Source organism: Patiria miniata, unplaced genomic scaffold, assembly GCF_015706575.1.
Source record: "Patiria miniata isolate m_02_andy unplaced genomic scaffold, ASM1570657v1 HiC_scaffold_12, whole genome shotgun sequence".
NCBI classification, from domain to species: domain Eukaryota; kingdom Metazoa; phylum Echinodermata; class Asteroidea; order Valvatida; family Asterinidae; genus Patiria; species Patiria miniata.
Genome location: NW_024037050.1, coordinates 2,789,722 through 2,805,890, shown reverse-complemented (window position 1 = coordinate 2,805,890; position 16,169 = coordinate 2,789,722). Strand labels below are relative to the sequence as shown.

The 16,169-nt window shown below is 39.7% G+C and overlaps 1 protein-coding gene across 2 annotated transcripts in view; it reads left to right on the top strand.

Moving 5' to 3' along the window:
- LOC119745425 (copine-3-like) overlaps positions 1-16,169 on the top strand; it is a 68,989-nt gene that overhangs the window by 34,192 nt on the left and 18,628 nt on the right. For both annotated transcript variants that reach the window (XM_038221772.1, XM_038221763.1), the window contains exons 6-7: positions 7,139-7,225; positions 9,681-9,770. In XM_038221772.1, the coding sequence (XP_038077700.1) occupies positions 7,139-7,225; positions 9,681-9,770 (177 nt within the window). The remainder of the gene's footprint in view (positions 1-7,138; positions 7,226-9,680; positions 9,771-16,169) is intronic.

Sequence of the window (16,169 nt, the reverse complement as noted above, 5' to 3'; positions counted from 1 at the left end):
CGTACATGTACGAGGTATATTTGTTAGTCCAATAGCGCCAACCTCGTACATGTACGAGGTAATGTTCGTAAATGTTCGTACTTAAAATTGCCAAACCTCGTACATGTACGAGGTAGAGTAAATATGTTATCAAAAGGGGGCGCTCTTGCTCTTTCTAATGGTACCATTTTCATGCATGTACGACCTGTATTTATTTTTTCATTCGAGTTCTTGAGAGAGGGCGCAGCACTAAATCTCGTATTTTCTGCAAAAAGTGCGGAATCTCCCTGTGTTCAGGCCAGTGTTTCAGGGTGTATCACTATGTTTGTGACTACTTTTGACTTTCAAATATATCAAGGATATACCAGAGAGTAACAACAACAAATTTAGTGAGTAAAACTTATTTACTTTTTTTTTTACAGAATTTTGAACAATTAACAAAAACGCTCGAAGTTGGGCGCTTTAGGGTTAAACTTTTCAAATTTCGCGGGCACTGAAAGAGTTCAATATAAATGCACCAAAAAGTTGTTTTTTATGGGTCATTTGAAAATGTAAGAAATGACCAGTTCACAGATACAATTTTTCTGTTCAGCATATTCCTTTTCCAAATTTTAGCTTTGCCTATAAAGCACTCAGTTCTTTACGGTTGAGTTAAGTTGAGTGAATCATGCCCGAGTCAATTATAATAATACAAATAATAATTTGGGGGTTAATCATCCTTACTCGCAGCTGAGAAGCTGAATTGCGAAGGACACGGCCACAAAGTGGTCCAGCTGAAGGCATGTAAAGGTGCCTAAGGCTGCCCCCATATGATCTGTGTCTGACCACGGAGCAGAGCAGCCAGAGATGGAAATTGTTGATTTTTGCGGAGGGAGGAAAACCAGAGAGCTCCGAGAAAACACCTTGTGGCACAGGAGAGAATCAACATACAATTCTAGGTTTCTACTCACATTATGGTCCGAGCTGGGAATCAAACCCGGGCCACATTGGCAAGAAGCAAGCACTTTATGCAGTAGCCACCCAATATGAGCCATATGTTGTATTCGGTTACTTCAAAACTTCTAATCGTAGGGACAGAAGGATGGTAGACAAAGTACATTTCAGTCTGTCTTGTTCCCATTATAGGTATACCAACATTAAATTTTCGGCCTAAATAAGCAACAGACACAAAAGTGGAATGCTCCAGTGGACAGGCACCTGAAGGGTCTCCTGTGTTGGAGGAATTTTGTTAAAGATATAGTCCATCATTTGTAATTTGTGCATTTTGTTTGTTTGAAGCAACAAAAGTGTTCAAAATCCAATGAAGGATACTGAACAACTAACCTGATGAAGTTTCAGCTCAGCTTCAGCTGTATATTCAGAGAAAAACAGCATTCTAGGATCTCAATTTCAAATCAAAAGTTGCTGAATCATGTTTTGAATTGTTTTGAATTGCAGCTAAACGCGATGTCGCGCACTGATCTGACGAATTATAGCAACCGCGTGCGCCTGTGCGTCGCCTGAGCGCGCTGCGCCGAATAACAAAACGAACTACTAATTTAAATTTTCCTACGATGCGTCTTAAGACGCACCGTTGGAAAGGCCTCCTTTCGTTGATTACTTCAAAATGATAGCTTCATAGGGAGTTTAGTCCACTTACTATCTTTCAGCCAAGTATATTTTTCAACAATAATACGCCAGTTACTTTTTCGGATGGCTGCAAATGATGGACTATAGCTTTAACAACATTTTCGACCTCCTAAAGGTGAAAGTGTGCACCAAGTTCATATCAGAGAGATAATAACATTACAAGTGGATGTAATTTAACGCAATAGTACCTGTACTACATTTTATTTATTTCTGATATTCATAAACCATTGAGTGCTTAGGTGGTATTGGGACACTACAGGGTGTCCCCCAAAAAGTCGTGCAAGCAGATATCCTTTACTTTCTCAAAAACTACTTAAAGAGGTTGTGGAATGCTCGAAGACATTTCAGTCATTTTTTGGGTATATGTAGCATAAGGTGTGATGAAATAAAAACGACTATTGTTTCTGTCATGAAATGAGTACAAAGGTTACTTTTGAGAGCTATTTTTCAGGTCCTGTTTCGACCCGAACGTGCAATTTGTGTAAAAGTCGTCGTTGCGGGCAGCAAACAAAACACAGTAAATCGTTTATGCTACTCTGCATCGGGAGTCTTGTTAATTGCGTCACGATTTACTGTGTTTTGTTTGCTGCCCGCAACGATGACTTTTACACAAATTGCACGTTCGGGTCGAAACAGGCATGACAGGACTTGAAAAACAGCTCTCAAAAGTACCTTTTGTACTCATTTTATGACAGAAACAATAGTCGTTTTTATTTCATCACACCTTAGGCTACATATACCCGAAAAATGACGGAAATGTCTTCGAGCATTCCACAACCTCTTTAACATGAGTATTTCATCTTGATGGAGCATATTAATTATACCTTTGGGAGACATTTTGTCGTCATTAATTATACTCCTTAGGGAGACACCGGACATACGGTATAAGGGAGACATTTCAACTAATGTCACAACTCCTATTTAGAGGCAACATTTTACTGTTGCAAATTAGATCAATTGCTCGTGGTCCAAAACATATACACTGTATATACCGAAATCCGTGGGGACAGGATAAGGTAAAATTGGGGTAAGGTGACATTAAAGATGGAAACATTTTGTGCACAAGTCTGAGGGAATGTCTCCCAAATGACCCATTTCCTGTTAACAGTATACTCTGAAGTATATATTCAGTGAAAATGCCACGGAAATCCATTCATGCAAATTTATGACAGATTATAAAAGGCTACGGGTTTTTCACCCATTCCAATGGGATGGGATTTGCACAGTTAAAGGGAAAATACAACATTTGCAAACATCAAAAAATAAAACTACCAAATCATTTTGAAATACCTTGCTGGACTGTTAGTGAATGACAGTGTAAAGCATCCTGTAAAATCATGGCACCTGGTATACTGTCATTTTCAAGAAAAGTGGTATTTTTGTATCAATTTCCAACGCTGATCGGCCGATCAGCGTTGGAAAAAACTGGCTTTTTTTCAAAAACTGGCCCCAGTTGACCATCGCACTTGTTTGCAATCGATTACACACCTATGAACGGGTACAAGCCAGCTAGACTGGTTCCCTGACCTTACAATTCCCCAATAAATGTACACTGCTCTGTTTCTTCTTAAATGGAGTCAGGGAACCAGACTACAGGAAAATGATTGTTTTTCTTGGTTTTTATAGCATTTTCGAACCCAAAACCTCAAAAAAGTCAGTGTAACTATATTTGCTATATATTTCCAACCCCCCAATTCCATCCATTTCTGAAAATTACAGCAAAAGCAAATGATGTATATTCCCTTTAACTTACAATTTGTAATGTACTCAGAGTGAAGAGGCCCATGACAAGCTGATGCACTGATATCCCATTGGAATGGGTGTAAAACCCATAGCCTTTTACAATCTGTTAGATCTCTGGTTTGCATGAACGATTTCCATGGCATTTTCACTGATTATACACAAGAGTATATGCTCCATCAAGATGAATACTCATGTTAAGTAGTTTTTGAGAAATTAAAGGATAACTATTATAGTAATACTCAGTAACACACTGAGTATACAGTGTTTGAAAACGTCGGTGAAGGGCAAAACCTAATTTGAATAAAGGATAACTACTTGCACAAGTTTTTTTGGGACACCCTAATAAAGGGAGTAATAGGCAGAGCTGTACAGTGACTAATAAATGGGTTAACTGGAAAAAAACTGCATTGGACTCGCATACACCTGGCAGTGCTACATTCTGGTGTCCTCCCCCCCCCCCCAACCCCTGGGGAAAAAACCCACTACAGACCAATTCAGTGAAGCCATTTCTATAGTGGAACTACGGTCACGGGCTGTACGCAGGCGCTCAAAGCTCCATCGACCAATAGTGTTAGCGAAATGTGATCGGTGTCAACCCCAAAAAAGTTTTGTTTGCCGAACCAGGCTGTGCATGAATGTCAAGGGACCTAAAGACAACCCTGCATGATTGAATTTGTAATTACCTGCACTCCTTGACGTGAATATTGATGGTTCAATGTATACATTCGCACATGAATGTCACATTGGATCGTCGCCCTGGACGTTCAGGCATCACTTCCTGGGCTAGGTGTAATTAATGCTGCGCTTTTGGTTTGGGAACATCCATCACTTTGTGCCAAGTAATGGGTGGAGGCATCCATCACATGCCCAAATGTAGTCTTCTGTGTGCTAACGAGCCCACACCTGTTTTCTTAATTAAAGCACATGGGAACATTTGCAATTAACACGTGCCTACCGACTCAAACTAGAACTGCCTCGCTCAAAGTGAAGATAGGGCTGGTACCAACTACTGGTACCCTGTGAACTTATTCCACTTGAAATGGCGTCACTCAGAAGAAAACAATCATTGAAGGTGCATGGTTTAAGAAAGTGTGCCCGTGTGAGCACAGTTTTTGACGTACATTAGCGACGGAATCCCGTTGTGAGTCCCCCAATACATGCATACATGATCTGATACACCGTGCCCTCTGGAGACATGCACAAAATAGGGAACAAAAGATTGTATACATGTATGTCTCCAAAGGGCAATTTCTATAGATGAATACGTCTCCACAAGATTTTCACGAAATAGATATAGGCCTATGGATTTTACTCAAAAACTAGGAATTTCCAGGGTGGGTTGATCTGTCGCAAATGGAAGAGTTTTAGAAAAGGGATATTAAGTCCGAATTTCAGCCAAGGAAATTCTGGTTAAAATAAGAGCATTTTGAAACTTCACTTTCAAACTTGAAGTTTCAAAATGCTCTTATTTTAACCAGAATTTCCTTGGCTGAGAGAACAAAGAATTGTTTCCACAGTGATACAAATTTCAGTATGGGTGTACATGCATGTTTTCTCTGGTTCCTCAAAATGTGTAGTATGCACTGAGCTGAGACTTCACTGAACGAGTTAAGTTGTTATGCATCCTTCTTTACCCTCCTGCTATTTAAACAGTCACAGACAGTCAAAATTCACTCCCCCTGCTATACTTTTAACAAAGGCTAGTCACCAGCAGTCAGATCATACATGAACTAGTATGTCAATTAAGCAAGCAACGTGACTAGTCAAAGTGGGTCAGCAGACAAAGCAGGCAAGTTGTGGGAACAGCTGTTTTATCACTCGACTGGAGTCAAAGCATAGCAGTATCAAGTTACTTAAACAGTCCCAGCCAGTCAATCCTGATTTATGTAGGCTGGGAATTCTTAATTGTTGAAACCAGTCATTTGATTGATTTTGACCGAAAGGACTACTTGGCACGGACTGTATTTTTGCATAGGAGGATTAAAGTATTGAGCAATGTTGTTGCTTCATTAAAAAAAAATCACAAAAAGCAGATGATCTTACAGTTATGTACATGTGTACATACATGTACATTTTTTAAAAATGGCCAATTAAAGAGCATTTTTACAAGAAACAAGGGGAATTGCTTAACATCAAGTACAAACAGGGCCCCTGCAGGCTTATATTTATCAAAAAAAATCCCCACTTAATGTAGCAGAAAAATCTGCGCTTGTGGTCAGCATATTTCAGTGAGGGTTAGTGAGAGATATGTTGACTTATGGGCATGCGTACAACCTAAGGATTCTGTGCTTTGGGGTTAGCACAGAACTTTTAGAACTGCTAGTGCACCCGGCCCAGCATTGTGATCGTAATGTACCAGTTCATCATTAAATTACTAGAGCGATAACTTCGTGCACAAAGTAATGCCTGCTCGGCGCATCCATGTTTGTGCACAAACCTATGTAGACCTAGAAATTTTGTACGGCTTTTGTACGGCTATTTGCACGTTTGTATTCCATACCGGTGCGTTATCGAAGCCAATACGCCCAAAACCGAAACGCACGATCAGCAAATGAGCGTGTCATTTTGCTCTACGCAAACAGCGCAACGCTTGCGCGTATTTGCTGCAGATGCTTTTTGCCGTCACGTTTTTTTGAACCGTCAATGACGTGCTTTTGTTGTTTGCGTATGTTCTACTTGCGCGTTGCATGTAGAGTACACTTTCAAAATTCAATCCATGTAATTTCATTATGTTCTACAAACACGCACATGAATTCAAAATGTCTGCGCCCAGGACGGCTTCAAAGCGTCTCCGCGCGCAGAATGACGAGTTAGCGCTCTAGTAATTTAATATAGCTCTATGCAGTACATAGAATTCTGAGATGGGCAGAGCCATACAATTGGGCCCAGGTCTCCAACAAATTTTAACAGTGTGTAAAGTACACTTCTCACTCGATAATTCACCGGAAAAGTTTGCAGTCATTTACTACAATCAGGAATGTTTGAGATGCGGCAAGATGCCTATGAATAGAACTTGTTTACTTACTAGCCTAGTTTTCTAGAATGAAGCAACTCCTCCACATGTTACTCCTCTGTATTTCCCGGGTAAAAAAAAACAATCAGCATTTAAATTCTTAAAACAGGCACATGGTAGACTACCACTTAAAGGTAATATACAACATTTGAAAAAAAAAATTAAAAATGCCAAATTAGAATGAAGAACCTTACTTTAATGTAAGTGAAAAACACTAGACTTTTTTCAAGACTTGGGCCCATCTTGAATTGCAATTTCAGTGACTCGGACTCGACTCGGTTCCCATCAGCAAAAGAATCGGACTTGGACGTGACCATCATGATTCAGACTTGATGTTAATGACTCATGACTCATAATCCTTACCAAAAACATAAATTCTGTTGTTTGTTTTCCGAAAGTAATGTTAGAGCAATGCTAAAGAAAGTTAAGCACACAAACACAGTACCGCACCACTCTCCAGGTGATGTTGTCGATAATAATGTTTATTAATAAATGCACCTCTCACTATTTCCAGTGAGAGTGCATCACTTACTTGCTTATATGGTTGTCCATGTCCATGCACATCCATTTTGTACAAATGTGACTCAGACTTGGGCTCGGGTCAAATGACTCATGACTCGGACTCGACCCAAGTTACTCGAGACTCAGACTCAGACTCAAGTGACTCGACCACAACACTTCATTGTAAGAGCACCTCACAAAATCCTTGGCTATAATATTGTCAGAAATAATCGAAATCAAACATAATATTGAAATGTGACGTTTTGTTCTCAGGATATGATGGGTAAATCCGATCCCTTCCTGGAGTTCTACAAAGCTGGACAGGGTCCCGAGGAGTGGCACAAAGTTCATGTTACAGAGGTAAGTTTCTTTCATATTTTGTCAATTTCAACTGGAACCAACTCGGGCGTGTTCAAAGATCTGCTGCTAGAATGTGCTGCAACAATTGAACCAGAAATGCCAGTGTTACTACCATGCTACATGAGCTTAGATGGACGCTCCTTGAATCACAAAGACTTGCGGCACTTCTCATCGTACAAGCAAGAACACTCAGAAAGTCTCACCAGTACTCATATCACCAACTTCTCGCTAAAAGTAAGATCTACAGCACCAGCTTTTATCCATGAACAATCACACACTGGAATAACCTGCCTTCCCATGTCGTCAATGCTAAAAAGTTTGGATCAATTCAAAAATGCCCTCACTGATCCCTCGTGCAACATCAACGTCCTCCCTTAGCCCCTCTAGCCCCGCCCCACACCAACTCTAGCGGGATGCGGCTGTAGCCGTTTTGCTGGAGCAAAATACAGAACAGATCTACAGATAAACTGGCAAGTTGCCAGGGATGTGGTTGAGTCCCTCACAAGTCCAGTCACAAGTAACAGAGTATGAACAATAAAAGAATGTCCATATCAAGGCTCATCTGAATAGCTTGTGAGTTGAATTGGGACTGGAGGACTTGTGATGGACTTGCAGGGACTTGTCATGGACTCGACTTCGTCACTGGAGGGTGTACATATCACTGGGAATAACAGAAACCAAGTTTGCCACATACCGTACACCTGTGTTAGTTAAATTGTAATTTTAGAAGGACAAATGTACGGTACCTCATCAATCATTTGTAAATTGGGAGACAACTGATATACCCAGCTAGAAATGTTCATTGGAAGAGTGCTGGTTTAGTATTCTGAGTATAGTATCTTTTGTATCAATTTGAAATTGGACGAAAGGCAACCTTAATAATTTCCTCTCGTGAGCTTTTGATGTAAATCATGTGTCGAAAAAATGTCACTCGGTATCACAGTCAAAGAAAGAAAACTGAGCAACGTTTTTGGTTTCCTGATGGCCCAGTTTTTCGTTTGGAAACAGGAAACGGGTAGAAAAATAAATCACAGCCATCGAGATCTGGTTACTTGTCCAAATGACAAACGTGCACCAACACATGTTCCCGGAAGATAAAAATAAATACATTGGTCGTACATGACGTGCCCGTTTGGCACGCACGGCGGGGAATCTTCGGGAGTTAAACTCCGACCCCGGGAGAATTCCAGAGATTCCGGCTTATCAGCCCGCCCTTGGCCGAGACATGTCGGGAATCTTAAATGAATATTGAACGTTTGATGGGCGTCCTCTCTGGTCCAATAATGGGAATTAATAATAATGTGGACAGCTGTGTGTGTGTGTGTACATGTGTGTTTGTCCCTAGCAGCTGGAAAATGATGCAGTATTGTTCTGACATCGATAATGTCACTTTGGTGAAAGACACAAGTCAGTCAACCTGCATGCACTTTTGAAAAAAAAATAAACTTGGTGTCTTTTTGTGTTGTGTTTTTCTTAGAAAGTTGCAAGCCTCACAACGAAACCTTTAAAACCCATGAAACCTTTAAAAACCTATATTTCGCCTTGAGAGCCTATTTTTTTTATTTAGGGGGCGGAGTCATACTAATGTTTACTTTGACCTCAATTTGCATGTTGACCTCAAGTGGGCATGGTAGGCCTTTTTTGTCACATTTGTCATCATTAACGTTATGTTTTGCGTAATAGCGATACATTTGGGAGTGTTTTCATAGAGATAATGTTGTAATATTTACATATTGAAAGTCTGAAAGAAGCAAATTTGCCAAAAAAAGCAAAACAAAACAAATAGGCCTAAATAATATTTGTATTTGTTTTCACGAGCCAACCGGAGAAATCGGAGCATATACATGTAGGACCTGCATTCAATAACCAAGCCTCTCCATTATTAACCATTGCATTTTGTGCCTGTGCATGCTCATTACTTTTTACAAAAAAGTGACACACAAACATCAGACAGACTGACAGACAGACAGCGTAGGATCTTTCAATATATAACCTGTAAAAACCTATATTTTGATTCTGCCATGACATTTTCTACCGTGACGTTTTTAAAAGAACATTTAAAAAATCAATTTGACCAACGGTTTAGTTATAATGCCAAAATAATCGTTGTCAATATATGTGTACATGTACGGTACTGGTACCTCTAAGATTTTTGTTACAACTGTTTTAGAGTTTAGAACTTTTCATATATCGAAACAATTTTAACTTGTCTCCCTAATTCCAAGAAATCTGCGTCTGAAAAAGTGTAAACGTTTTTTTACCACCCTGTATAGAAGCATTTTTGGGCTGTTTTGAAAGCATTTTTGTCAACTTCTTTCTGCATACTCTTTTTGCCCATTCCATTTCATCTACTGAGGGAAGTTCTGCTACATGTAATAATTAAGTACAAATCCGTTCACAAAATTCTGACTTCAGATTGTAATTTTGCCGAACTATGTTGGTTTTCAATTTTCAGGTGATCAAGAACACGCTAAATCCAACTTGGAAGCCGTTTAAGATATCGTTGCGGACCCTGTGCAACGCCGACTACGACAAGAAACTTAAGGTAATTTACACGAATAAACTAGTCACTGATCATTTCTGACACTGTCAAATCATTCGCTTGAATTGCAGTTTTATACCTGTTCACTTTTAAGGATGTTTTCAAACCTTTTCAATTTACAAAACCTTTGAAGCACTTCAATACTTAGTTACATTCGGGGCATACGTAGTTAAGTTTTCACATTTTTCAGTGACTGCCATTGTTGGTTTATCATGTCAATCACACCGGTCTGCAGACATAATGAGCATGGGTCAGCCTTGTGAATGTCTAAACGTTTAAACCTGTCTTAAAATATTTGCTTAACGTTTAAAAAATTACCCACAAATTCACATCTATAATAAAGTTGGGGTCCACTTTCTTCCTGTTTCTGTTACATCTGACATCTATAATATATAATTTCATAATTGTGGATTCTTAATGCAGTCGTCCTCCAAGATTGATTATGAATTATACCCAACAAATTAAAAAAAATTCAAAGTACCAAGGTATTATGGACAGGAAAAATGTCTCAATGTGGACCCTTAATTTATAGAATGACCAATATTAAGATGTAATCGATGGATCAGACTATATTTGGTGGATCGAAACCTGAAACTACAGCAATTTTGTTGCTTTGAATGAGAATGCTAATGATCCTACGTTGTTTCAAACTCAAAGAAACGCACTTCCATCTGACTTGCTGGGTGATATGCACACAGTTCATACCTCCCAGAGTTCTCATTTTAATGCATGTTCACTTATCCGCGGCTCATCCCCGGGGTTCATTTAGCTCCACTAATCAAGCATGGTCCCCGAAAGCCAATCGTACGACCCTCTTTATTTAGCGTCCCGTTGAGAACTTGACAGTTTGCTGTTACCTCCATGTCGCTTTGTTGGCGCTGAATCTACCAAGGCATACAAAAAAGGGAAAAGTCATTGACACGTCGGCAGCGATGTGTTCACTGTGACGTCAGACGGCAAGCCTTGGGAGTTAAAGGGAAGGCTGGGGGAGTTTGTGAAGGGAGCTAGTGACGTGGATAGTCGGGGTTTTTCTTCGTGGTTGAGTGAGCGGGTTTGCCGGCGTCTGGCGGGGAGCACGGTCAGTCGTCAAAATATCATAAACCTTTGATGCTCCGTCATCCGCAGAAATTTTCTGTGAATGAGTCTCATCTCGACTCTGTCTCCGTTCCCTCCAGTCATTTCACGGCGTTATTAAGCAGAAGATAATTGTTAAGCGGAAAAAGTGTTAAGCGTAAAATATTACCTCGCAAATTTATGAGGTAATCGTGGAGGGAGTGTAGCTCAGTGGATAGATTTCTGGACTCATGATCAGAGGGTCAGGGGTTGGAATCCAACTGCTGGCCATATGTTGCGTCCTTGGGCAAGCCACTTCACCTCCACTTGCTTCTCTCCACCCAGGAGTGAAAACGGTACCGGCATTAGCTGGGGAGTTAACTGCGATGGACTGGCATCCCATCCAGGGAATAGAAATATTCTCAGTCTTTTCATGCTATTGAAACTAGAATAAACACCGGATGGGCCAATGGCTCGTGATGGATTTTACTTACATTGTACATATGTACTACTTCAATACTAACAAAACCGAGCAGAGAACCAGTTAATAGTTCTAAGTATTCATCAAATGAATTATCGGCTGGTTTACCATTTTTGCTAAGCCAATCTCTTCTGCCTCTGTGCTTGAAATTAGCCTTTAGCAGTAACGTCGTGAGGCGGTACTCATATATTGATTTTTCCTCCACCCATGAACTATTAAGACCTTCGGGCTAAGGTCTTGCCGGCTTGATTGTGTAAATTAATAATCGGAGCCCCAGAACATGATCCACGGCATTATTTTGTTAATTGCCGGTGCCCTTGTAAAGGACTGGAGGGGAAGTGGCAGACCGTGTCTGGTAGACATGAATTTAATGAGCCGTATGTCAACTGCTGATGATCCCTTCAGTAACTCAATCAGAGGCGATAGTACCGTCATTAAATGCTTCCACATTACTAGGGATAGGGTATTCGGAGCCCAATTTCATGCCAGTGCTTTACTGTTAGCAAAAAATCACCACTGTCGGTAGCAAAAATTCCATGCTTACATTGTAAGCTGGCATATTTCACAGGCTAACAAGGAATTTTGACTTAAGCCAGCCTCAAGTTGGCATCAAGCACAAAAGTCATGCACAAAACTGAGAAGTCACAAAGTAAAGAAAATGTCTGGTTATCGTTGAAAAAAGCGGCATCTCAGCACAGAATAGTCGCACCCACGCTCACGTCACCCACGACGCGAGGACGATTCACAATCAAATTAGATGATCCGGATATGTGCCTGGCGGGAACATGTTCCGTTTGCAGCACAGAAAAGGAAAGTCTCTTGCGACTTGATTTTTTGTTTAGCGTCGACTGATGTGGATCGTCTTAATATCCTTGCAGTTACACTCAAGTCGCCAAAAATTTGCAACTGATATGTTCCCGACAGTCGTAGCTCTGGAGCAGCTTGACCATGATAAGTCAGTCGCCAACGTTCTTTGTCGTCGCAATGTCAACCTGAGGGTGGCTTTAGGATTAGTCCCCCTCTTTCTTTCAGAATGGATACCAGCCAAACACCACTTCCATTTCTCAAATTGATCAATAAATTATCCATCTTGATCTCCCCTGTCAAACCACATGGATCTGCAGGCTCACGTTCTCAGTATCATACTTTCAAATAAGTGGCTTGTCACTATGAATTGAGCGTAGGAAATTGCCATTTTGCAATACAGTGTGTGGAGGGGGGGGGGATGTGAAAGGGTGGTCGAATTTTTGTGTTCAGGTGACCCTCATGCAATCTGTAAGTCCTGTTCTTCCTTTCCACTTGGTTTTTTGTTCTATCAAGCATCTTGAAAACCTATATTCGTCCCCTTTTATTAGTTAACTACTGTTCATTCACTGTAATTCAACAGCAGGATTTTTAGATTGTAAATGTCATTTTCTCAAAAATTACTTTTTACAACTTCCAATTTAGTTGGCGGTCAATAATTTTGTTACTGAACTCAGTACCCCAAAATGTTCGCGGGGTTCGACTTTAGCGGTAGCCCGCTAGCCAACTGCTAGTCAAAACAGCGGCAGGCTAGTCGAACTATTCCTTAAGTAGCCCGGCTGGTGAGTCTAAAATTATTGAGTCACGGTAAAGATGAAAGGACAGGAAGAAATAAATCATGAAATTCAGAAAGCAAGCCTGTATGGATTTGTGTCAAAGTTTATTAGCTGTTTAGGGTTAAATTATTAGATTTGTTTTTTAAAAACACTGACAAGATTGCCTCAGGATACACGTTTTACATGTACAAGTATGCACATTGTTGTTTATGAGACACTCTATAAAAGAAAAGCATGCAGGCTAGTGAAAATGCCCGCGGGCTAGTTAAGAGTCTGTTTCATAGTAGCCCGGCTGGCTAGTAAAAACAAAGTTTAGGTCGAACCGTGGTTTCTGACTTGATGCTCATTTTGTGGTGATGGGTCTCATAATGAGTATTGGGAGTTTGATACTCAATTCCCGAGTATCAAACTCACGAGTATTCAAACTTATGAGTAATCAAACTCACACACACTTATACTTGGCATCTAGATCCTCTTTTGGTAATTTACTTCTGTTGCATGCGAATTAACGTTTGAAGTTGAGTTTACAGCAACACAACTTGTGAAAGACCTGAATGAACTGGTAAGAAATTTCCATAAACATTTTTTTTTTGGTAATATCAAGAGGGAATTAAGGGAACTCTAACCATCTTTTGCCAATTTTAAAGAAAATGATTAAGGAAAATATGTTATCTCTGATTTTCTTTTGTCAACGAATGTGTTTTGATTGGTTCTTTTTCAGGTTTTGTTCTTTTTCATGTTCTTTTTAATAATAATAATAATAATGGCTTCTTGTATAGCGCTCATGTCCGTAACAAAGTGACGCTCCTGGCGCTCTATTATTACCCTGGCTTGAGCACGGCAACCATTATGGCGCTCAAGCATTGAAGGAATTTCTTTCTACCAGGTACCCATTTACTACACCTGGGTGGAGAGAGGCAATCGAAGTAAAGTGCCTTGCCCCAGCACACAAGCACCATGTTCCCTGTCAGGATTGGAACCCATGTACCACGGCACACGAGTTAAACACCGTAACCATTGGACCACAGCACCCTTTAGGTTTAACTTTTTTTCTATATATTTAATTTTATTGGATTTTTTTACTATAAATAGGTTAATTGATTGAATGGTCTACTTATTTATTTATTTATTTATTCATTCCATTTCTTTACCCAGGGTATGCCCAAACAGTTTAAAACTGGTTTCCATTGGGGCCCTGCATACAATAAATAATGACTACAAACATGTATAATTATACACTACATTACAAATACAATAAAATTCAATACAGTGAGATAAAACATTATTTGAATAATGCATAGGTGTTAAGCAAATATTATAAATACAATATATTTTAAAACTATTATAACTACATGTCCAGTATGAATGCTTTACTATAAAGTTGATTCAGTGAACACGAAAAATTTGGATCTATCTTGTAACATCAAGAAAAGAAAAAAAATATTGCTGTAACTATATTCGCTGATTACGGGAGGGGCGAAAACCCCGCGAAAACCCTTTTTGGAGAAAACACGGGGAAATTCCCATCCGGCTCCTTATTATCTTCTTATTATTATGGCAACCAAGTTTGTTAACTCCGTAGATCAGCACATATCTAGATTTGTATTTCTTTCTCCAGTTTTACTTATTAACAGCTCAGTCAGTGGCCTAAACCATTAAGTCCAACGTTTGAAACAAAATAATTAGAATATTCTTTGGAGATTAAAGGAAAAAAAAATATTGGGTTTTTTTCTTCTGTTGTTATGTTCTAGAAGGACATAGGCTGATTCTGATGAGACATCTTCACCTTATCCTTGCGGTTTCCGATTTCCCTTCATCCGATTGTGGAACGGCATGTCACAAAGACGGGCCTCTTACACAAAACATAATGGCAGCATATGTTTTCAGCATTCACTGGCTGTAATTTCAGTCAGACTGCCGTTCGCAATTAGCCCCGAATGTCTCCTCGTTGATTTTCTCGAAAGCACAGCTTTCACGCCAATGCCCTCTCCACCCAAAAGCCATATGTGAAGACGCGTCGTTATTTTCGCTCCAAGGCTAATTTGGAAATTACATACGGACACACGCCAGTTTTGCACACTCCGTATATATTATAAAACAAGGACATGTATTGTAATGTACATCTAAGATACAGGCCTTTACTTTCAAATAAAAAACAAAAAAGTTCATTATTTTATTTCTTAATTTGTTAATCAGAATGTTTTTAGTTACAGTTTCTCAGAAATAAAGTAAATAAATAATTATAAATAACCAAAACTTATACCAATTTTTTTTTTTTAAGTATGGTCACCCAATTTTGCCGAATCTGTATTTTTTTGTGAGTGGAGTATGTAGCAAGTTATGGAATCCAAACTGCAATTTGTTCCCTGACACAAATTCCCTCCCGTCGTAAATTTCGATCTGCGGCTAAAAATAAGCACAGTTGCAGAAAACTAGATTTAATGGCAGTATAACAGGCTGCTGGCCAAAATACCATACGTTGTTTATTGCATCTGGCAGGAATCTATCCAATTTTGCGCTTAGCGTATACAGGCATGCAATTTTCCTCGGATCCGCTGATTTCCTCGTTGTTTACTTCTCATGAATGCCATTACAAAGTCAAAAAACACAGTGTACAAAGTCTTGTGTGGTTTTCAAATGTCCTCATTTTTTTCTAAATTCCCAGTTGCATGCCTGGTAAATGGGATGTTTAGCAATCATACCGGTATATTGACTGTCTTGTTAGTTGTAAGCATCTGCCAATAGACTATGCACACAACTAGTATCTAGCACCCGGACTGTGTTGATGTAAGCATGTGCCGCATTTTAATTTAACATTTTGTTATTAGTCTGCCAGGGTCCCGACTCAATGCTAAAAACTCAACTCCCGACTCAAAAGTGCGTATCCATCCAAGCTAAATTTTTTGGTTCTGCTTACCACAGAATTACCTGCTTACGATTACCATTAACCTCATGCTAACTAGCAATAGACAATCTGTGCTTACCATGTGAGTTTTGAAATCTTAATTACATGTATGAGATGTATGCATGTGCATAAGCCAAAATTCCTTACCAACCCGTGAAATCTGCTAACCGTTGGCAGGGAATTTTCTACTACAGTAAGCGGGGATTTGTCACCAACTTTGAGCAGGGCCATGAAATTGGACCCAGATTACCTGAGGAATTTACTCTCAGGCCGTATTTTAGTTGAGTCACTTGAGTACTAAATCTGAGTCCGAGTCACGAGTCCATTGATTCACGAGTCACGAGTCGATTGATTCACAAGTCACGAGTCGATTCACAAGTCAT